Source organism: Cynocephalus volans, chromosome 2, assembly GCF_027409185.1.
Source record: "Cynocephalus volans isolate mCynVol1 chromosome 2, mCynVol1.pri, whole genome shotgun sequence".
In the NCBI taxonomy this organism is placed as follows: domain Eukaryota; kingdom Metazoa; phylum Chordata; class Mammalia; order Dermoptera; family Cynocephalidae; genus Cynocephalus; species Cynocephalus volans.
In genome coordinates, this window is record NC_084461.1 from 31495967 (window position 1) to 31520900 (window position 24934).

At 40.6% G+C, this 24934-nt stretch overlaps 1 protein-coding gene across 3 annotated transcripts in view; it reads left to right on the top strand.

Moving 5' to 3' along the window:
• RAI14 (retinoic acid induced 14) overlaps nt 1–24934 on the top strand; it is a 140117-nt gene that overhangs the window by 17148 nt on the left and 98035 nt on the right. For all 3 annotated transcript variants that reach the window (XM_063086595.1, XM_063086593.1, XM_063086594.1), the window contains exon 2: nt 7214–7297. In XM_063086595.1, coding sequence (XP_062942665.1) covers nt 7262–7297 — 36 coding nt within the window. In that variant the 5' untranslated portion in view covers nt 7214–7261. The remainder of the gene's footprint in view (nt 1–7213; nt 7298–24934) is intronic.

The following is a 24934-nucleotide window of genomic DNA, read 5'->3' on the forward strand; positions in this document are numbered from 1 at the left end:
AAGTGCCCTGTTACTCATTTTCAGTTCAATCCTTTGAAAATTTGCATCTTGGACTGGCCACTTACTTTGGAATGAAATGACTTGTATCTTTGTGCCTCCAGTTTAACACCTTGTGCTCATTCATTTGTTTATCATTTTTTCATTCAGCCATAGCAAACTGTCACGGAGTGTTGACTATGAAGAGAGCCTTGCAGAGGTCAGAGGCAACACCTGGGCCTCATCTAGGATGGACTTTTCTCCTTATTAAGGAGCTCCCTAACTAAAAAGGGTAGAATCTCATGTGAAATAACAGAACAGGCATGTTGATGTGGGGGGAAATCCTTGGCTTGCTCCACAGCTGTCTTTAGAATCAGGGTGTTAAAATCTCTATTCTAAGAGCTTGCCCCCTGGGTTCTATTTGATGATCCTTGCCTTCTGCAGACCCCAACATTCCATTATTCAAATTGGTGGGCTCCCTTGGCTAGGCTTGGCATGTGGTTGGGAGATGCTGAATGAGGAGAACAGCAATAAGAGAAAAGGGAGCAGTCAGGAAGGAAAAAGGAGGGGCAGCATGTTACGACTTCACAGGCCACATGAGCTGGGTTTTTAAGAATATAGTGCTTTCATCTGTAACCAGTGAAACCTAATCATTCCAGTGCATTTACACAAATCCCAGTGAAGCTAATCGATGTCACAGTGCTCACCCTCCTCAGTGCACTTGGGATCAAAGTCAACCTTGCTGAGGTCAAAGGTAAGGGCTAAAGCCTATGCAGGTGCCTAACCCATATTTTTGTTCTATATGTTCATTCTTGAAATGTTTATTGATTATATGCTGACGGTCAGGACCTGTCTATGAGCAAAATGGAAATTCTACCCGAAAACCCTCTATTCCCAAGTGCGCAGTGAGACATGAAATTTCAGGTTTGCTGAAAACTAGGAACAGGGCTTTTGAACCCCTTACTCCCCTCCAGAGTCTGAAGGGGTCAGATTGGGGGGGCATCTTTCATTGGAGAGAGCTATGTAGTGATTCCCACCATGCCTACTCAGCCTCCTGAGAGAAGCTTGGAGAGGTAGGATGGTGTCTGACCCTTGTCTGGAAAATCTAAGATATGGGTGCCCCTTCTCATGGGACAGAAGGACAAAATGCCCTTTCCTCCTCAGCCTGCCCAAATCCTGTTTCCTTCAAGGCCAGTTAGAACCTTGCCCCAATTATGAGGACTTTTCTGATTTTTCCCATTCCTCAAAGGTTTCCTCTCTTTGAATTCCTGCAGTATTTAATACCTAATTATAAGATTTTTTAAAAAGATCATTCTCCACTTGTGCCCTCAGTCAGTTTTGAATAACCCACAGTGCCAGCTCCTTCTTCCTATAACCTAAATGTTTATATGTGTTTAAAATTCTGTCGTACTAAGATAAGACAAATCTGCTAGAGATAAAGTGAATTGGGCAAGGGGAAGAGTGCCTGTTGGGCTCTGCTTCCCATCTCCTAGTCTTTATTCCAGAAGCAGTGACATTGCTCAGAGGCACAGCCCCGTCCCAGAGGCAGAGACGTGAAGCAGCTTCTTCCCACAGGAGGAGCTCAGGGGGCGGGAGGTGCTGGGCTGTTAGGGACATCTATATTGGGAAGGTTGGTCTGGAAAGACTTTTTGCAGAATGTATTTGCTTTGCCAGATCAAGAGAATTGAATGTTCATACAGCTTTTGGTTAAAGTCCATCTTTGTCATAGAGAGATTGTTGTCTGAGGAAACAAACCCGTTAGGGAGACGAGGTAGATGCTGACAAGGAGAGAAGTATTTTAGTTTCTTATGTTTGTTCAACACTTTTTTCAGTGGTATGGATTTTAAGTCTGATGTTTTTTAACTTGGAAGGAAAAAATCCCATGGCCTGTCTGGGGGCTGGCCTTAGTGTTCTGGAGTTGCTGCGGTTCTTTGGAAGTATCCCCACATTCCGCGGTGGACGGACAGCTAGAGGGTTCCTCTAATTCTAAGACGATTCTGAGAAAATTATTTTAAATTGCTGCCTTTGAATCCTGTGGTGTGGTTTCTTGGATGCTAATGTATTCTTGTGATTTAGGAAAAATGTATATGTGTGTACAGCTGCCATCTGCCCTGTGAGTTAATACTGTTCCTTAGTGACTTTGGGTAGCCAGCTAATTGCTCACGTGGAATTAGAGTGCAGAGGGCTCCTCTCCACCACCACTTCCTCCACCCTCAGTATTGTGAAAGATTCAGACACAGTCCATGCTCGAAAATATTGATCGTTATCTACTTGCTCAATGTCTCTAGGATATTTGTGAATGAAAGTGTAAATTATAGGTTATGGTATCACTGAGTGGCTCACCAGGCTGTTTGAGCATCCAAATCACCGAAGAATTTTTTTTAAATAATGGATTTCTGGGCCTCACCTCTGATTACAGAACACCTGGTTCTGATTGCAGAACACCTCCTGTGCTGACCTGCATGAGCGCCACTGCCTTACAAAAAGTCCTGGGCCATAGGTGGGGGGTGGGGTGGGAGGAGGAGGATGAGTTGAAGATAAAAGTGAAGAAATACTTCTAACCACTTCAAATCAGTGGTGGGTTAGGGTAAAGAAATAGCTAAATAAAGAAAATCTCTCAGGAGCAACCACATTTTAGCATTTTAGGGGCTTTGCTTGTTAACCTTTGTTCCTCTGAAGTTCTTTTTAAATCAGTCTAGAGATTTCTTTTCTGTTCTTTTTTTTTGGTGGTGGGGTATGGGGATCTGAACCTTTGACCTTGGTGTTATAACAACACGGTGCTCTAACCAACGAAGCTAATCAGTCTAGAGGTTTCTAACTTAGAATTTTTCCAATTCCAAAGGTTGGAAGAGGTAATGGAGATTAGTAAGCTATTTTTAAAAATAATTGCTTTGTTGAATGCTTTGTTGAATTCACATACCATTCAATTCACTCCCTGAAAGTGTATGATTGAATGGTTTTTAGTAGGTTCACAGGTCGCGCAACCATCAAACAATAAATTTTAGAACATTTTCATCACCCCAAAAGGAAACCCCATATTTATTGTAAGTTATTTTTTAATACTGAAGGAAGTCTATTTTGTTCATGATAAAGCTCTGTAGGCTAACATCAAGGTCTTTTGATTCAGGCTAAAATCAGATAAGGCTATTTCATGGTAAGCTCTGATTGGGAGTTACTTAAGTTTTTTAAAGGGAAAATGAATTAACCAATAAACTCTGTGTTGCATCCAGTCTTTCAAATGAGAAGGCAACAAGGAGGTATGTCTCTGTACTGCTCCATCCACATTAGTCAGCCTCATGTCCATCATATGATGATTGGTAACCAATGATGGACACCTTGTTTCAGTGATGTATTAGCCTTGTCACTGATAACAAAATACCGGAAACTGGGTAATTTATAAAGAAAATGAAATTTATTTATTACAGTTTTGGTGGCTGGGGAGTCTGAGGTCCAGGGAACACATCTGGTGAGGGCCTTCTTCTTGCTGGTGACTATCTACGGTAATGCAGGGTGTCACTTGGCATGAGCAAGAGAGCTAATCTTTTTACTCACTGTCCTTATAAAGCCATCAGAATCACACCTAAGACAACCCATTAAACCATCAACCCATTACTCCATGAGTGGATCAATCCATTCATGAGAGCAGAGTCCCCATAATCCAATCACCTCTTAAAGGCCCCACCTTTCAAATACCATAATAGGGTTTCTGACCCCCTTAACACTGTTACAGTGGGTGTCGAGTTTCAATTACATGAACTTGTGGGGGACACATTTGACCTATAGACTTTGAATTGAGCAAGTAGTAAACTTACTAATATTTCTTCTCAGTGGGTAGGTATGCTTTATTCTGCTTGAAATAGAACTTAGTTTAAATAACTTTTTCCATAGATGTGGTTCTCTTTTTGTACATACCCAAATTAGGCTACTGTGCAGCTAATTCAGCTTCATTTCAATTCTTTTGAAATAAGCATCCTGATAAGTGGCTTTTCCAAAGACTGCCATCAGTGTAGCCTTGTTAAACTGATAGATGTCACTTTACTCAAGATAGGCTGTAGGCCAGCCTGGGCTTTTGAAGTTTAAGATTGGGAATTGGGGCTGTAAGATCCCATCTGACCCAGGGAAGTTGAGTTCCTGATTTACTCATGGGTACTCTTCAGGAAGAGGATATGCTGTGGGACAGAGCGGACCTGGCATTATTCCTAGGGCTAGGTTACTTTCCATTAGCTATGGCTTCCAGGTGTTAGATCCTTTTACAAATACCAGGAAAGCAGTGATCTATTCATAACTCTAAGTACCCCCAGCTGGAGTCCTTGTTTCTGGGGTTCTTTTCCCTTGACACCTATCACTACCATCCTGGAGGTATACCCATGGACCACCCAGCTGTCACACACCCAGAGACTTGGACTCCAGGAAGGCACTCATTTAGCAGTTAATACACTCCCCTGGGAACTCTTGGAATTAGTTACTTTATTTATTTAATCCTCTTCAAGTAAGAGTTTGCATACTTCTCACTGCCATGCTAAAAAAAGAAAGCCAAAGCCAAACACAAAAAAACTAACACAACGCCCATGAAACCCCCGTGACCTCAAACAAAAATCTTAGCCACTGTTGCTTAAGACCTTGTGTTCTGTGAGTGAAGAAATGCTTTGGGTGGTTCTGCCTTGGTGGGCTACCCAGTTTGTGGGTTATCCAAGCCTTGGCTTCTCTTTTCTTCCTTTTCTGCTGCACTGATTTGGCCTCTTTCGTTAGTTATTAGCAATTCCACCAGAGGGGGGAAGGGATTAAACTCAAAGAATGATTTCCATTTTCTAGCAATAGTTAGTGTAGAAACCACGGCCCAATGATAGTTTGGGAGTATCTGATTATTATTATTTCTACTTCAATTCATCAAAAGGTGATTTGTTCTATGTGAAAAAAACAGCCAAACTTCGGTTTGCAAACCAGCCCAACTCTGACAAGAGTGTTCTCTGTTCCGTCTATGTCAATTCTAGGTTCTTGGTTTTTAATGAGCAAAAGATTCAGCCAAGGAAATTTATGGGCCCTGCCCCTTGGAATTCAGCTTCCATAGGATAAAAACTAGGATTTTGCATTTAGCAAGTTGTCCCCAGGTCTTTCTGATGCAGATTAACTAGGGACTGACTTTGAGAAACATTGCCCTGGAGTTTGCACTTGCTGTCCAGGTATCAGTCCAGCATTCTCTATAATTAAATGCTTGGCAGTTAACTGTGTAATTACAGTGTGTACAGTTTCTAAGGCAACATGCATTCTGTCATTCCCGCAGAGACTGGGAAGATTGAAAGGGACCATGGACAGGCTGCAATAATGATGTGGCCTCCAGATTAGTGCCATCAAAGTGCTTTATGATGACTGAGTGTTCATGCCATTCATCCAAGGGCCCTACTTACTGGCAGCAACAATGATGAAAGTGAACACATGAGAAGCCAGAGAGTCACTGGGTGACTTCTGGTGGTAGCGACAAGGACATGAGGAGGGATGAGTATAGCCGTTTAGTTGCTTGTGGTTTTTCTCCTCTATCTCCTAAATAAGCTTTGTCCAGAATGTTAAGGATGTGGAGAAACATGAGATGACCTTGAAAGGCTTCTGAAAAATAATGGTTAGTTGTGGTAAACGTTTGACTGCTATTCCTTAGCTCTCGACTGGGATAGGACTGTTGTAGTTTACCTGTTCTCACTTTCTGTTAGGTGTGGCTTGGAGATACATTTATTGAGTGCTTACTCTGTGATGGAGACTTTCACATACATTATCTTGACTTTTTGACCTTAAATGCACTTTGATTTTTTATTACATGCAAAGGTTCCACACTTTGTACATTTCCAGGTTTAATGGAAAAGTTAAAGTCTATCAGGATTTGGCTTTTGGTTTTAGTTGTAAAGCTGTGTAGGGCTACCAGTCAGAGTTTGAGGTCTGGTTCTGTAGGTTTTGTGACTGCAGGCAAGCTTCTTAGTTTCTCTGAGGCTCTGTCTCTTCTTCTGGAAAATGAAGAGCTTAGACTAGACTAGTAGTCTTGACATTTGAAGGGTCACAACCATCTTGCAAAATCCAATGAAAACTAGGAACTTTCTTCTGTGAGAAAAGTACACATATGCTTATGAAAAAAAAAATGACATTCAATTTCCAGAGGAACACAGACCCCTCATAAACTGAGGAGATTTCTTAAAACTCTTCCAGCTTTAACTCAGCATTGCTGCATCCCACAGGGCCTGGGAGTCTTGCACTGCTTAGCGTGGCCCCCTGAGGAATGAGCCATTTGATGAGGGAGGTTTTGTTGTTCCTGGCATTTTTCACTAACTGCCCTCTGCATATGGGGGGCAGGGGGCGGGGAAGGAACAAACACTGAGAAAAATAAATCGGGAATGAATGGCATCTGGAATATGAACTGTTTTCCTTATCATTTCTCAATATTGTGGCCCTTCAAAAGGAGGTGGAGGGTATAATTGCGGACGAAGAATGTGTAGAGGAATTACTTCAACATACAGATAGAGTGTTTTATACAGTGACAGTTAAGCAGCAACTTAACCTCATTCTCCTTTTATTTATTTATTTATTTACTGTTTTAATTTATCAGTATACAATGCAGTTTTCGTGTCCCTTTACCAATTCCTCCTTTTCCCCTCTCCCTGCCCCCCTTTAATGTTTAGGAATTCATTTATATGTGGAGTTTTAAAAAGTTGAACTCAGAGAAACAGAATGTAGAGTGGTGGCTACCAGTTGCTAGGAGGCTGGGCAGGGGATTGAGGTGACAGTCAAAGACACAACATTTCAGTTAGACGGGAAGACTATAGTTAATTACAAGGTATTGTGTACTGGAAAATTGCTAAGAGAGTAGATTTCAAGTATTCTCACCACATTAAAATAAGTAAGCGAAGTGATGCATGTTATTGAGCTCGAAGTAGCCATTCCACAATGTATACATATTTCAAAACGTCACATTGTACACCCTAACTATGTACAATTTTTATTTGTCAATTAAAATAAATAATAAGAAGAAAAAAGTGAAAGTTTTGGTTAACCTGAAAATGTCAGAAGGTTCTAGGGAGTATACGTTGAGTGGGAATAGTAAATGTTCTTGACTGCTTCCCAGCTGTTAACTCTTTCCACCTTCCCACCCCAGCCTCAGCTCCTACCCATGGCCCAAAGTTGTAATTTAATCAGGAGAGAATATCTGTAGTGTTTACTTGGAAACCTACATTCTTCCTTTCTTTCTTTCTCTGCTTAGGTGTTGAAAAGTCTCCTCTAGAGCTTCCGAAGGCTGAATGGGCCAAACATGAAGAGCTTGAAAGCGAAGTTCAGGAAGAGTGATGTGAGTAAGCAGTGACTCACCGTCTGGCTGTCCCCCCTGCTCCTGGAGCTGCACAAACCGTCTGTGCTCCTGCCTCGATAAGGCACTGGCTTAATGAATGACAGATGCCAGCAGTGCTCTCGGCCCAACTTGGGGTGGCTTCTGTGAATGGCATGCTCTAGTTTTTTTACGGTTTATGTGTATAGCTTTCAAAAATGACATTTTTAAGATTCTTGGGGTCCATGCCATGTAGAGAAAAGGACAAAGAAAAGGAAAGAATCAGTAAAAACTTCACCATCTCTAAAGTTGCCAAAGTCCTGATTCAGGATGTCATTTTTAGTCTCATAGGGATGGTTAAGGAATTGCATATTCGCATTGTTCATCCTTGCCTTTAGGAAGCTTAACTCTGTTGTTTTGTGGTAAAACAACAATGTCTATTGCTGCCTGTATCTCTACTCCCCCTGAATTCCTGAGGTTCTTACTCATTTGTTATTCATCCTAAAAGATTTTGGATTGGAGGAACCAGTTACGATGTCAGAATTATGAAACAAAGGCTCCCAGAGGAGAAAATGGAGAAAAATAACCTAGTGGAAAGTTTATGCACAATGATATTTTAACCAAAGGTCACCCCGTAAACCCTGCTGGGATCTTAGTCTTGTACTACTAACTGCATTCCAGATGCTTTGAGCAGAGTTGTTGAATGGGAGAAATTCATGGAAGAATTCTTTAGCCATGTCACCCTCAAAATGAACTTGTTCAGCTCTCGTTTAACATTAAGTCATAACAGGTGAACCTGGATTTTATTGCTTTGTCATGAATTGTATTTTGACAGCTTGGCACAATTGCATTTTTGTGCTAAATGGAGGCCGCGTCCTTTACGGTTGACATGTTACACGCACACTTACTTTTGGCTGAAGCTTATCTCCTGAGGCTGTGTCCTGACTTGTAACTTACTGCCCTGATAAGGCCCAGGCCAGATGAGATGCTTATGGGATGATTGCAAAATATTGTCTCACTTAAAGATTTAAGAGCTAGAAAGGGTTCTTAGGAAAAAGTTGGTCTCTCCTTTTCATTCTTTAGGTACATTAACTAAAACTCAGAATATGAAGTAGCTTAGCCCAGGTCATACAAGTAGATGTTGGTCAGAGTGAGAGCCGCAGCCATGTGACTTCCTTGGCCTGTGTTCCTACCACTCCCTCGAGAAACTTCCTTCAACCTCCTCTGCTAGCTGTACGATACCGATACCGTAGCCTACATAGCTCCTTTGGCTTTCAGCTAAGGAGGAAAAGGCAATTAAATGGAAAATGTTGCTCAGTTCAGGGGATATGGGCTTGTAAATTGTGTGACCAGGCTGACAAATGTCTTTTTCCATTCCAAGGGAATGTGGGTAGCTTCCATTTATACATGTTGAGATTATTTTTGCAAAATTTCATCAGTCTAGAGTTCTGTGACACATGAACAGGGGTGGGGGAAATGATAGGCACATAAATTTTTGGTTTAAAAATTAAAAGCTATGGCACTAGGGAGGGTGTCACTGGAATCTGGTTTTAAAATAAAAACTGAAATGTTGCCATGCTTAAAAAAAAATCACAGTAATAACACTAGTAAAAGCTTCTGGGATTTGGCAGCAGGAAAGGCTGTATTTTGGCAGTCAGTGCAAAGAAAAATGTTACAGGCACAGACCTGGGGGAGGAGAGCAAAGGAAATTGGTATAGTGGAGCTGGGCAATTTCAGCTGTCTCCCCCAGATTCATCCCAAATTGTTTCCCCAAGTCACATCACCATACACCTAACTGGAGGGAATAAAAACAAAAAAGAAAACGATTTCAAACCCCAATTTGTCAATCAGCCATATGATAATAATGATAGTACTGAACTCATTATAAAGCACAGGTTTACGATATATCAGGTGCTATGCCAAACTCTTCATGTGAAATGCATTTCATCTTGCCACAGATAGTATGTGGTAGCCATTACTGTTAAGCTCATTTTACAGAGGAAGGAGGTGAGGCCTGGGGAGGTACAGTAATTTGGGTTTTTAGAGCTCAAAGTTGTAGAACCAGTTTTTGTGTCAAGGTAGTCCAATTCCAGGTCCCATCTTTCCTGAAAGAACAGTTTTGCGTGTAGATTCTATTTTATGAGACTGGGCAATCTCAGGAGCAGCTTGGAGAAGGGGCCTTGGACTCAGACTTAGTTACATGGCCCTGGACAATGCTCTCACTCTTCTCAACCTCAGGTTTCTGACCTGAAAAGTAGAGGACTTAATAATATTAGCCTCACGAGGTTGTTGTGTAGGTGAAATATGCTGCAGGATGTCAAACACACATCTCAGGGCCTGGCGCTCAGGAGGTGCTTGGCTAATAATTATTCCTTTCTCCTAATCAGAAACCTAGAGTAAAAAATAGGATTCAAAAAATTTATATGATCCAGAGGGCAGAATAATCTAGTAACAGTTCCTGCCCCTGAGGAGGGAAACTGAGAGCTGGGAGTGACTTGGGGAGGGAGGCTTGCTTTTCAGTGTGTGCCTTTCGGTTTGAATTTTTTGGTGTATGTACATGCATACATATTTATTACTTGTTACAAGAAAAACGAGTTTATAATTGCTTATATCCTGTTAAATGAGCCAAATGATAATCTTTACCTGAATCGAGTGGTCTCTCTCAAAGAAGTATCCTAAACCATCAACCATGAAATTTTCCTTGCTTGTCTTTGTGGGGGGGAGAAGGGGGAAGAAAGGGTTCTTTGTATTTCTTGGGGGGTAGGAAGAAAAGGATAGCAGATCAGGTTAGCGCATGCATAAAGATAAGACAGGTGACCCGCTGGTGTGATCGCGTTTCAGCCAGCTTGTGTCTGGGAGGTCTGCAGCCACATCAGCTTGTGGCTATTGAGAGCAAAACCCAGGAGTAAAAAAAAGTACAGAAGTGGCCTGAAGGAGCCCTCTATGATGGACTTCAGGTCACTCTGCTACTCCAGGACCGTCATGTGGGTAGAGATTTAATCAGTGTCCTTTCTGGAACACTCAACTCAGACTGACACTATGTCAAGAGCAGGTTTATGTGAGTGTAGCAGGGGAATGAGCCTGATTCTATGGGCTGTTTAGACAATGTTATTGTCTAGTTGCTTTGATAACTAAGTATATTTGGGATCCTGCAGATAACCCACAGAGGCTAAAGGAAATTTTGAAGCTCCTATGATGATGACATTTTTCAGTTCACATTTATAACCTTATTTTGGGAGTCCTTAAACTTGGGTTAGATTTTAGAGGGGATACGAAAGAAATGTAAAGAATGGTTGTCTTGAAAATGCTCATAAACTTAGGTGGGAGGAGAAAAACTACCTGCAAGAAATAACTAAGGCAAATACAAATAGTACAGAATATAGAAACTAAAGGGAACGTCAAGATGATACCACTGGTTTGTGAAATTATGAGGCCTGGTAACAAGTGCTACTGATTTTCAGAGGGATGAATCACTGGAAATGGGAGAATTTAGGGAGTTTTATAAAGGAGGTGGAGCTTCTACCAGGCCTTGAGGATGAGTAGGATTTGGAAGGATGTCTGGGAGCGGGGAAAGCTGATGCAGGGCAGCCAACCTGTAGCTCAGTGGGCAGACTCAGTCTCAAAAATGGCCCTTGACATACAAAATAGTGATAGGTACATGCCTATGGCATGACCGAGTATTTCAGTAAGAACACTGTAAAGTTTTCATTCTAGTTTTTGAAATGGATAGACTGATTTTTATGCTTCTAAAACAAGCACAGAGTTCTAGATTATTATATCTTTTGTGACTATAGTTTGAAAGTGGCTTCTTTACCTCTTTAAATATTTGCAGCAAATTGTGTGTGGTTCCACATGGAAAAATGAGCTGTCATCATGAGAAATGAGGCCAAAAAGGTTGGGATTTCCCTTTGCTAATAAAATGCTCAGGCTTCTGGAATTTCTTTGTAAATGCCAATTTCTAGTGCCTTGAGTGAAATGGGTGGAGGTCGAGGGATGGGAAATGGGGTTGAAAGATCTTTGTAACAAATCTTGAGAAATGCCACTCAAACCTGATCAAGGGCTTCACAGTTTACTTTGTGGGTGTGTGTTTAATTTTATGTAGGATTTGTTCCCAGTTATGTTTTCCATTGTAATAGGGAAGTAGCGGACATTCCATTCAAAAAATCAGAACAGCCAATTTCAAAGGACTGGCTCCATGAAAGAGTGAATTGATGGTATACCTTTACGTAGCAGCTACTAACTATTGCAGCTTTCAGCCAAGGAAATGCACACACCTCGTGAATCTTGAGGAACCAGACACATCCTGCTCAGACAGGAGTTTAAATTTGTTGCCTGTTGAGATAATAGCTCTCATGAAGGTTGACAACCAATATCTCTGCCAAGGTATTTTTCCAAGGAGATTTTAGTTATTCATAATAAGTTTTCACAGATGCCTAAGCCTCCCTCGCCCACCACACACCCAGGTGTGCGCGCACGCGCACACACACACACACACACACACACACACACACACACACAGAATGGGAGTATTTAATATCTAAGTCTCTCTTAGACAGAGGGGCTTGGTCAAATCCATTGTAAAGCTTAAGTCTCTTTTCTTCATAGACATGATTTTAAAGTATGTCGGAGATGACCCCATTGGCTGGAGGTAGGAAACTCTCATAAAGTTCTAGAGGGAAATTTGGTCAGGTTTGTGTCATGCTATGTATTTTCCTGTCATCCCTTTTTAAATGGGCAGTCCGCTTGCTGCCCATTTCACCATGTATTCGTTTGCTAGGGCTGCCATTACAGAGAACTACAGACTGGTGGGCCTAAGCAACAGAAGTGGATCGTCTCACAGCTTGGGAGACTAGAAGTCCAAGATCAGTGTTGGCAGTGTTGTGAGGGAGAAGCTGTTCCATGCCTCTCTCCTAGATTCTGGTGATTTGCTGGCCGTCTTTTCCTTGTAGATGTATCATCCTAACCTTGACCTTTGTCTTCACATGACATTCTCCCTGTGTGCATGTCAGTGTCCACATTTCCCCCTTTTATAAGGACACCACTCATATTGGATTAGGGCTCACTGTAATGAACTCATTTTAACTTGATTATCTCCATCAAAACCCTATCTCTGAATAAGGTCACAGTGTGAAGTAGGGGGCATTAGGATTTCAATATATGACGTTTGTGGGGGATGAACCCACACACACCTTCCTGCCTTTCCATCCTAGAAGAGTTTCTCCAAAGCCCTGGCATTCCCCCACTGAGCACATGTGCTCATAGACCTTAGTTCCATTTTTTGGGGGACTATTTTCAGTGTCTAATATAGTGAGGCTGGAGCATGGCACTTTTCCAGTGAGTTCCACTGCCTAATATGAGGGTGCTTCAAAAAGTTCATGGAGAGATTCATATTATCTTTTAATTCTATTTTTCCACAAACTTTTTGAAGTCTCCTCATACATAATATTAATGGCAAGAGTGGCTTGTGTTGCTTGCTGTCTCACTGCAATAGTAGTGTGGAAAAGAGTTTTCATTTATTGAGTGCTCACCACGTGCCAGGCACTATGCTGAGCCCTTTGTGTGCTTTTTGTCATTGAATGCTTATAAAACTCTACCCAGTAAAGACCATTGTTGCAAGCATTTCACAGAGGAAGAAAGGAAGGTCCAGGGAAGGTAAGTAACTTGGCCAAAGTCACACATTTGTAGCTGGCAGAGAGATCCAAACTTTGTTTTTCTTGACACAGGAGTTTGCACTGGCAACTGCTGTACACACGTGCTGACATTCATTCATGAATTCTGAAGTTTCAAACTGCATAAAGTAAATTCTGCCCTATCACCCTAAGCTTAATTAACTAGGACCCGTGCAATGATTTTATATCATCTTAAGCCTATCCATAGTGGCAAAGCTCACCAGTGTCTGAGACATTCCCCCATGGCAGGGGAGGATCTGGGAAAATCTTGGGTTGTTTGTTTCTTGAGAGCCAAATGCACTTCAGACTCAGTTCTAAAGTGAGAGAGAGCAGTTGCTACTTCTGCTTTTCCACTGGAGCCAATAAAACAACTGTGTCTAAATGGAGCTCCATTGATGGATAAATGGACCGTAGCTTCATTCTAATTATCCCAGACCATAATTCTTGGTTAAACATGATACCATTCCCATCTGGAAACCAATATGAAACCCAGAACCTGGCCCCTAAACTTGGGGAAATCTGATAGTCTAAACACTCCATGAGTCATCTAGGTCATTATCTCTTATCTCTTTATTCGGAATTAATTACCTAATCATTTTGAAATAAGGCTATCATTGACCTGAATGTTTTCTGTTTGACAAATTCTTTATGTCACCTCTCCTTGGGAGAGAAACAGAAATTGCTTCTGAATTCATCCTGTGCATATTTTCAGTTGAGTTTCTACCCAAAGGTCTTTGCTACATAGAGGTGGTTATTTTCATTTAGATGGCAACAGGGGCCAGCGTCACCCCAAGGCCCAATATGTCTATAAAGATAACCTTCGTGGCTAGCCTTGGCTTTCCTTTTGCTGAGTCTCTACGTCCTTTTAAAAAAGGAAAGTGAGTGTGTTCTGACCAACTTGATTATTCAATTATTAGAGTAGTTTTTATTGCATTAATGAAAATGTTTTCACTTTTGGGGAAGCACTGCCTGAAAAATTTTTACTTTCTATTTTCTTAGGAGGCCAAATGATCTGATGCTCTCCAGCTCCCTCCTTCCTAGGCTGCCCCAAGGGATGGTTGGCTGGGAAGTGTAGAGACTTATAATGTGAGAATAGAACAAGAAAAAGTCTAAGGAACCACGTGTTCTCCTTGAATATGTTTATACTGAGACGTATTTCCCAGTGCTGGGATTGTTTCTGTGGCAATTTTTCAGATTTGGGCTATGGTTTTGGAGGGTTTTTTGGTGAGAGTCAGTGTGAGCTCATGACTCTGTTCATTGTTTGAAGGGTTGTTTCATAACTGAGAAGCTGTACCGATTTCTGTGAGGTCCCAATGGACATATTAATTAGGTACAGGATAAGCTGTTACAACAAAATACCCTGAAATATAGCAGTTCAAACAAGATAGAAGTTGTTTTCTTCTGAAACAAAGGTTTCAAGCATTCTAAGGCCAGCAGGGCAGCTCTGCTCCATAGATTCATGCAGAGTCCCAAGTCCTTCTGTAATGTCCTTCTGCTCTCCTCTGGAGCTGCACTGTGCAATGTGGTAGCACTGGCCACATGTGGCTTGAAATGTGGCCAGTCCAAGTAAGTGTAAAATATACAGCAGATTTCAAAGACTTCATATCTCCCCCAAAAGAATGTAAGATATTGTATTAATAATTTTTTATAATTACACAATGAAATGCTAATATTCTGGATGTACTAGATTACATTCATACAGTAAAATTCATTTCACCTGTTTCTACTTACTTTTAAAAAATGTGGCCACTAGAAAGACTTTTTTTTTCTTTTTTGTGACCGGTAAGGGGATTGCAACCCTTGGCTTGGTGTCGCCCGCTCCGCGCTCAGCCAGTGAGCGCACCGGCCATCCCTATATAGGATCCGAACCTGCGGCGGCGCTCCCAGCGCTGCACTCTCCCGAGTGAGCATGGGGTCGGCCCTACTAGAAAGATTTAAATGACAAAAGTCTTGCATTGTAATTCTGTTGGACAGTGCTGCTCTAGGGTGTTGTCCATGCTTCATGTTCTGCATTCAAGTCTTAAGGCACCAGAAAGGAGAGTGAAGCACAAGCAGTTTCCTTTCTAAAGGATGTGACACTGAAGGTGCACAACTATTGTCCTCCCATGGAACTGATCAGAGCTTAGTCACATGCCCCGACCTACCTTTCCTTTCCTGCAAGCGGGGCAGGAAAACATATTCTGTAGCTGCCAGCTGTGAAACCAGCTAAACCTCAGGGGCAGAGGAGATGGATACTGGGAACAGTTAACTCAGCCATGTGCAGTTTCCACAGAGAGTCTTGTTTGAGACTTGGATGAAAAAGGTGTGCCAGAATGTTCTTAAACTTTTGTGACTTTCTACAGTTTTGATTACTTTTACCCCAGAAGTGACTATTCATCACTTCTTGCCCCGTACCTGTTATCCTGTTGGTGGAAGCATAATGATTTAGGTGAAGTTAAATGCCTTTCCCACGCTAGGAATGGAAACTTCTCCTGAGTGTTATTGGCTCGTGACGTCGGGTAATCAGTCCGGCTTTTCCTTTTAAGTCCACTAATATATTGGGTGACCTGATCTGATAAGATGTGGGATTAACAAGGGTCTGTTTCAAGTATACTATTTTACAGTCATAACTTTGGGGTCACTTACATAGATAGGACCTATCATGATCTGATCTCATCATGCCTTCGTTGAAAAGTTTGGAAATGATGTCAGCCTACAATTATGCATTATAAACTTAGCTTTAGGTTATACTGAGTCCATGTATACAGTCAACAATGTAATCTGTGAAACTGTGAAATCTGAGGATTCTTAATTATATCAATTAATTTCATCTGAACACACATGACAGTTTGACTTTCAAATTGTAGGGCTTAGAATTCTGAACAGAACTTTAGATTTGTTCCAAAAGAACATTAATAAGTGGAATGTCCACTTCCTAGAAATGTACCTTTATTAATATCATGTAAGATCATATTAGCTTTTTTGGTAGCCACATTCCCCTCTTGGTTCATGTTGGGTTTATTGTCGTTTCTTTTCTCCCAGAGTTACTTGTAGATTCCTCTCTTTCTCTTCATGTACTTGTGTAATCGGATATTTGAACCCAAATGCAGGAGACTATATTTATCCCAATTCAATTTTATTTTGTAAGTTAAATTTGTTAAATTCCATTTTAGGTACATCCATTTCTCTAGTTTTTCCATCATTTTAAATTCTGATTCTTATCAAAATCACATTGAGTCATCCACAAACTTGGTGTGGAAGCCTATTTATTCTTAGTCTAAGTCATAAAAGCATTGAGCAGCTGAAGGGCTCTGCCTCCAGGTATGTTTGTACCTATATAAAATAACTACTGACATCTTTCTTTTTTTTTTTTTTTTTTGGTCGTTTTTTTCGTGACCGGCACTCAGCCAGTGAGTGCACTGGTCATTCCTATATAGGATCCGAACCCGCGGCGGGAGCGTCGCCGCGCTCCCAGCACAGCACTCTACCGAGTGCACCACAGGCTCGGCCCTACTGACATCTTTCAAAGTGGACAATGCCTTAATCTACGTTCTTCGGGGTCTGGTTATTCAGTCTTATTTGCTCACCCATTGTGCTGTTTTTCAGCCCTGTTTTCTATCTTGTCCCAGTTTTATCCCTTACTATCTATGTGGTATTGGGTAAGGTACATAATCTCTCTGTTCTTTAGTTTTCTCATCTGTAAACCACGGTGAGGCCAGCACCTCCCTTAAAGCATTGTTGTGAGGATTGGGATCAGATCTGGCATTAGTAAATTCTCAGTGACTGGTAGCTACTGCTGTCTATTACCCCTGAGCCTGGCGTTTGTAGGCCCTCTGTAGTAGGTGATAAATGAATGGTCTCAAAAAGTTTGCTGTCTAGTTGAAATAATGTGACTGACTTGTATGAAATAATTACAGCAGTGCAAGGCTTGTGCCATTCGGAGTGAACTCTGGTGTGTGGACAATGAACTCCATAGGAGCTTAGGGAAGGCTTCACGGAAGAAATGAGTTTGGGGCTGAGCCTTCTTGATTGGGTAGGTTGGGATTAATAGAGGAAACCAATACTGATGAAAGGAATGTCAGAAGTGGAGGTAGGGAGAAGAGACTAATGAAAAGGGAGATGTACATGGACAAGTAATGGAAAATAAAGTTCCATGGGAGGGAAGGACTTCTCTGTGCAGCATGGAAAGCACAAAGTGAAGTGGGGTGGGTAAAACTGAAGAATGAGGTTTCAGAATGACTACATTTCAGCAGTAGGATGATTCGGGGATTTTGAGAGACTGTAGCCAGAGAAAGTGGCCAGGATGATGGCCAAGGCTAGGGTGGTGGCTGCTACAGGGAGGGGAGAATGGGATTTGAGTGGATGTAGAGATGAAGAGAAGAGAGGGAGCCTAGATTCGTGTTGATACACCAAGGGCAGTCTCCAGATGGTGCAGCCACACCCTGCTCTGGCCACACCCTGCTCTGGCCGCACCAGTCAAGTGCAAGTGCCCCTCATCTTTTGAGAAACCTGGCGGGCACTGATTTTTGCACTTGAGTTTCACTAAGTAACTTGGTGGGAAGAGACATAAGAAATTTAGACAAAAAAAGGGAGAATCTCTTTGATTAAAAAAGAATATTTGGGGAGCAAATATTTACCACTAAAATACACTTACCTGCCAGACATTATTCTAAGCTACTTAACAAATTGTAATTTATTTATTCTTCTCTGTTAGAGAAGTACTCTTCTTTACCCTGTTTTACAGAGGAGAAAACTGCAGCTTAGTAACTTGCTGTGTTAGTTTGCTAGCGCTGCTGTAACAAAGAGTGGCTTAAACCACAGAAATTGATTATCTCACAGTTCCGGAGCCTCAGAGACCCAGACTGAGGTGTCAGGTGGTTTTTTCTGAGGAATGGGTGAGAGAATCTGTTTCATGTCTCTTCCCTGGCGTCTGGTGGTTTGCAGACAATCTGGCGGTCCTTGGCTTATAGGAGAATCACCCTGATCTCAGCATGGCTTCAACTTCACATGGTGTGTATGACTGTGTCCAAATTTCCCCCTTTGTAAGGACACCAGTCATATTGGATTAGGGATTTTCTTAACTAATTACATCTATAGGGATCCTATTTCTAGATAAGGTCACATTCTGAGGAACTGGGAGTTAGAATTTTAACATATGAATTTTGGAATAGACAACTAACTCATAACACCTGTCCAAAAATAAGAAGCAAGTCTCATACCTGGGAACTCCAACTTCAGAAGCCATGTCCCAACCACAGCGTCCTGCTGCTCCTGGTGCACATAGGTGTTTGCTGTCAGGAGATACAAAATTTGATGATTCCAGCCAACGTAGAAAAGGCCTGGAATTGAATTTCAAATTCCTCATTCCAATTTCAAGTGGCAACTGACAGATGGTAATCATGGGTAAACTTTGACCCAAACACGCTTCAGTGGAGCCTATTAGTCAGGCGGGGAATTATGGGTCTGAAAGCCTTGGTGCCAGAGATAAGAGGGGCGGAGAAGATGGAAGTCAAAGCAGTCAGACCTGTTCTGGGCAGGGCTGGGGCAGGGAGAGAGGACCCAAAATGCAATTTGGGACCTGAGACTCAAGGAGTGTACACATTGCTTTCTGTTTTTAAAATAACAAAGGGTACGACTTAGCCTAGGTTGTCTGTGCTTGGGAAGGATTGGGTCACAGTTTTCCCCTGGGTGGTGCTTTCTGGCACTGGATCTGGGTCTTTGGGAACTTTCTGTGCTCTGTGAATAGCTGGAAAGTGGATTGTTTTGTAAGCTCTGATCAGTGTTCAGCGAGTAAGTCCAGCAGTCATGGGAGTATTTTAATGTAGATTCCTGCCTTTTTAAGTGTATTTGCAAAGCTATCTCAGCCCTTCCCCATAGAGAACATGTGCATTTAGGTGGCAGGTGGCTATCTTGGGCACAGTAGACAGCATGAGATCATTGTCCCTGCTCCGCCTGCAGCATCCAGCCCAGCTCTGGACACCAGTCACTGTGCTGAATGAATGAATGAATAAGTGTAAAATGTCGTTGTCACCATCTTATATCTCTGTGGCCCATCTCTGCTCAATGGACAGAAACAAAAGGCCAGTGGGTTTTTCTAGGTGTGTTTACCTTAGGATGGTCTGAATGTTTTCTTGGCCATGTTTGATTGTGCAGTGTAACATTAGCAAGCATCACTGGAGGACCTAGATTGCTATTCACAGCCTACCTGTGTAGTAGTTATTTTGTACCCAAACAGTGAATTTATTTTGTATGTATAGTTCATTAGCTCAAGTGGCTGGAGAACCACGGTAAAGAGACCACAGTTATGAGCCTAGACCTTTTATAGGCAAATTAAGCAGTCTGTGTTCCTTGAGCAGAAAATTACCTAAATTTAGACCCAGTTTACTGACTGGCATCTTTGTCTCTTTGGACACAAGAGAGCCTGACTTTCATTGATTAAGAACACTGCCTCTTTTTACCAGAAATAAAACAGAACGAAACAGTGGTTTTGATGGGGCAGCTGTTTCAACCTCATTTAAACCTTATTGTAATATCATTATTATTTAATTTTCATATATTTGTGAGTCATTTAGCCATCGTTTGTCAAAAAGATTCTGGACAACTTGTTCCTAGCTGGGGAAGGAATTCTCCAGAATGGTCAGCTAAGCCCTCAAAACAGATACAGGTCTCAGTTATGTCCCTAGGTTACATGGGGTGAAAGTTAGGTATCTGGGAGGCTCTGGTACCTCAAACTCACTGTGAATCCTGTTCGCACTAACTTTAAGTTACAAAATTGTATATTATATTACAATTGCAACAAATAAAAAATGCATATGGTATGTATCAACACTTCTACTTAGAAGAATACTAAGGAAATAAGGATGAGCATAAATATTTAGCTTTAAGGATATTTACCCTGGTGATACTTTTAAATACATAAAAATTAGAAACCACTTAAGTATTTAAAGTAAAAAAATTGGTTGAGTATATTTCAGGTACATATTGCACAGCCATTTAAAATGTTGCAGAAATGTATTAAAGAAAGCTGTTTTATATATTACTATTATTGAGAGAAAAGCAAGTTCTAAAGATGTTTGTGAAGTTTTAAATTTTTTAATGATTTTCTCTTCCTAGAAAAAAGTCTCATGATGTAAACAGAGATAAGAGGTCTCCAAGGGCAGATCCAAATTTCATGGAGCCTGAGGTTTATAAAAAAATATATGGAGGTCCCTTAAAAAATCTTAGTTTTGCAAATTTTCAAAAAATCCTATATATTATATGTGAGCACATTGCTAGGCCTTGGAAGGGGCCCTGTGATTTAAGCTTCAGTACCTTCATGGGTAATCAGCCTCAGGAGCCTGGGTCTGCATTTCTGCGTCTTCTGAGCTGAGAGGAGGAGAAGACTGCAGCCTTCTGTAGTCCTGTATCCTGCACACCTCTTCAGATTCAAGCAGTTCCCTTCTAGGCTGATGCAGAGGCGATCCTAGTAAACTGCCCTAATGAACACGGTTCTTTAAGAATTTGTGTTGGTTCTTTTCTTTACCTCCATTAAGTACATCCAATTTTCTTCTAGGTCAGTGGTTCTCCAGACATGATGCCTGGACCATTGGCATACCTGGGGAACATGTTAGAAATGCTCTACCCCAGATCTACCTAATCAGAAATTCTGGTAGTGGGGCCCAGTGATCTGTGTTTCAAAAGCATCCCAACCTCCTACATGATTCTGATGCAAACTGAAGTTTGAGGTCTAATCTCACTCAGTAGTTGCCAACCTTCACTATATATTAATAACAATACCAGGAAAGCTTTTAAAACTACTGGTTGCTAGTTTCCACCCCCAGAGATTCTGTGTCCAGTGAAAAAATGTTGAGTCACCATGGCAAGTGAAGAATTTGCAGATTATGGCACTTTCAATAAGGAGAGGTTTTAATGGATATATGTGCAGATAAACACGTCCATTGGTGTTCTTTGTCCTGTCTGTCTTTCCTAAACTCTACCAGGGAATAAGTATCCATAATTACTCGACTGAATAACTGGGCAGTGTTTTATGCACAGACTGACAAGTATCACCTAAGAGTTAATTTAGTTCATTAGTTAACCTCAAACTCTGTACACCCCACTTACTATCTCTAACCTCTCTGAGCCTATCTTTCCTTATCAGTAAAATGAGAATTTTAGAAAAGTACCTCACTCCTAGAGATATTGTGAGGATTAACTAAGGTAGAAATGCAAAAGATATTATCCACTTCTTTCTAAATACTTTCTAATTCTATTCCCAGTATAGACCCTTACCTATCAAGTCTGTTTTAAAAAAAAAAAAAAAAATTCTTCCATTTCTGTGTTCCATAAGCAGAATCCCATAAAGGTTTGCATAGTGAAAAAGTTATTATCTTTATCTTTCTGTGGCATGATTTCAGTTTTATTACCTAACTTTTAAATTCCATGGCAAATTGGAAAGAGAAATTACTCCTTCTGTGGGGGTGGGACAAAGATATGTCAGCCCTGTGCTGTCCTCTCCTGTAGTGTCTGTCCAGCACTTGAAACATGGCTAAAACTATGAAGGAACTGCATTTTAAATTTTATTTATTTTAATAAATTTAAAAACATACTCAGGTTGGATATAAAAAATGTTTAAGTTTGGAACAACTTAGGTATGTGAATTTATTTTTTCAAGTGTAAATCACATGAAATCTAAATAGACATCAAGTGTTTCTGATAAAAAGGTAGCATTGGACTTGAGATGTACTGTAAGTGTACAGGATTTTGAAAACTTAGTGTGGAAGAAAGAATGTGAAATATCCCACTAACAGTTTCATGTTGATTTCATGCTGAAATGATATTTCAGGTATATTGGGTTATATAAGATATATTATTAAAATTAATTTGACCAATAAAAGTCAAAATTAATTTGACTTTTTAAAACATGGCTATCAGAAAATGAAATATTCTATAAAATATTCATATATATTTAAAATATATATGATATTTTAAAAATATATATAAAATATCATATTTCTCTTGGGCAGGGCTATGTTAGAGCCTAAAAAGAAAAAAATGGAAAAAGCAAATCTCACACCTGTAAGACTGAAAATGAAATGATACTCTTCATAGTGATCCATTTACAGTAGCACAATCAGGTGTGAGTCTTCAGACTTGAGAGCTACAGCCCACTTGCATTTTCCTTCGTGAGATTATAGCCACTTGCCTTTCTACTTATGATATACGTGCAAACAACCCCTGTATTTGAATAACTGATATCCTACCATTTGCACTCTGTTCTCTGAAACTGCTGGTTTAATACCATTAATTTCCATATGGAGGGTCTCAACAAAATATATTGTTTAGTGCTGTGATTTTGGCCTTTATGTGTTTTTTTCTGTGTTCTTAAAGCATAGAAATGTAATTGTTCTGCCCCAGTATTTTTTCTCTGTCCATAGAAGGGAGTTACCATTCTTGGAACTCCGATTTATAACCACATCCTTATTTTTGTAATGCTTCTTAATATACTTTTTAAAAGGGACTTGACCTTCACATAATTTGGTTTTCCTTGAAATGTCAAATCACTCACTGTAGCAGCCTTGGCTTTACGTGACCCAAAGAATTGCATATCTTTCTTTTATTAAAAGTTACTTATTAAACTGAGCACAATGAAGATTTCTTATAAGGTAAACATAGATATAATGTCACTTAAGAATTATTTTCTGCCTTTATATGGTTTTCTCCATATTTGAAGGGCCCTTATTCAAAGTGTCTCAGGCTGAGTAATGGATTTGAGGCTGATAGTTAAACATTTCTGTTGACATTTTAAAGATACTTGAGCCATGGAGTTCTGGACTTACGGAAGAAATTTTTCATTTCAGAGCTTCATTGCATTTGGTTTTGGGCCTATCATGTGATTATATCACCAGGTCCTGCAAGCTTTATATTTCCGATCTGTGTAGTTTGTTTACTCTTTGTTGCTGGCTCCTATTATTGCAGAAGTGTTTTTCTCTGCTTAAAATGCCAGGTTACTCGGGCACCGAGTAATGCCTGTGCCCCTTTTGGATATGCCACATGTGGTTCTTTGACCTTGAACTTTGTACTGTAAATTGCATTATATGAAAAGTATCCCTTTTCCACTCCAGAAAAGTTTTTCATGGAGGCAAGACTTCCATAATCAAGTCAAGACTGTCAAAACCTTCAGTTCTTGCCCCCTCCCCACATCATTTGTAGCATGTGAAGAGAGATAAATATGTACAACATGAGGCCAGAGAGGCAAAGAGGTTGGCTCAAGACTGTACTGTTACTTCCGGAGGGCATCAAGACTTGGCACACGATGTTGTGGACAGATCAGCGGGCTACATTCACTAATCTAAGCTCTGGCAGTTACTTGTGTGTGGCTCCTGCTGGTCAGTTTGCCACCCTGGGTTTCCACATGGGTAAAATAAGATGCTCCTGAAAGTCTCATTAAGCTTTAAAATTCTGTATTTCCTGTTCTGATCTCTTTCCAGCCCCTCTGCTCCCATCCATCTTTGTGTCCACTGATAACTGCTTCTGTAAGAGAGTACGAAAGCAGTACATTTATTTTTACTGGAGTTGTACAAAGTCCCACAAACATCTGGGGAAAAAAATACACATCTCAATTGAAGTGTGTTCAAGTCTCCCCCACTACCTAGTCAAAATGTATCTTCTTCCTGTAGTCCATGATGTTTCTTGTAATCTCTACTAATTAAGAACAAACAAGGGAGAAAAGAATCTGATCTTACTGTAAATATGATTATGATAACCTTCCTTTGAAATATGCAAGTCTTTTTTCACATTTCCTTAAGCACAAAGCAGAGCTGTGGACAGGAAATCCTGAAGTCTTTGACCTTCTCTCCAAGGGTGAAATCAAAGCTTTGAAAAAATGGCAAAAGAAGAAAGAGAAATAGGGGCAGGGAGAGAAAGTAGGGAAGGAAAGAAAAAAGGCTCTTTATGTCTTTATTATGCCTATTGTATTTATGAGTTCACTTGGTTTCTGAGGTGGAGTAAGTAAAGGTTATCTTGTCAAGAAATTAGGTGGTATAAAAGCCAAGCTGCTCCTGAGTTTTAGCTATAGGTAATTGAAGATTTAATTTAATATACTCATTAGAACCACAGTTGAAGTAATGAAATAGGTAAGTGTAAAGACACTTAGATGTTTTTAAAAGGTCTGCAGAGTTCTGCAGGTAAAATCATATCAGCTGTTAAACAGTTTTCGAGTAAATTCAACAAAACAGAAAAAGAAAAGATCTTTTTTCCCTTAAATGTATTTAGACCATATTTCATAGTTCGTGGGTGTCTCTGGATTTAGATATTTGGATGTTTTTCCAAGTTGCAACAGTGAAAACATCATTTAAACTACAGTAAAATTTTACTTTCTATTAAAACTATAGAGGTGGGGGTTGAATATAATAGACTATTACGCCAAATTAGGTACCTGAGAGCCTACAAGGAGCCATTTAGTTAAAACACTGCCAACCAAACAATAATAGAACAATTACTTATTTGGAAATCAGTTTCTAAAGTCAGCATTCGAAGTCTATAGCTACTTAGTGTCAATTTCACACAGCATCGGTTTTCCTAGTATTTCTCCACCCATATAATCTCAGGCAGTTGTTCTTACCACTGCACCTTAGCATCACCTAGGGAGCTTTTAAAAAAAAGTAGTCTCTGCTTCTCATCTTCCTCCCACATGACTGAATCAAAATTTCTGGAGAGGAGCCCAGGCTGGGTATTTTTAAGGCTCCATAGGAGATAGTCCTGAGCAGAAACCACGGATGAAACCACTGATCTAGGATAGTGAGCAGTCGGGTAGCAGGAAAGCAGTGTCGTAGATACTCTTGATCTGGAAGGAATCAGAAGGAATTACCACCCCCCACCCCACTGATGACAGAAAACCAGGTTTTCAAACCATCCTGGAGAAAGCGCATACCATTTAAGGCCTAACTGATTTCAAGTGGTCTTTTTCAATTCCTTTGTTCTGCATTCAGATTGAATTGTGCACGCATATAATTTGATCTTGGTGAGGAAATAC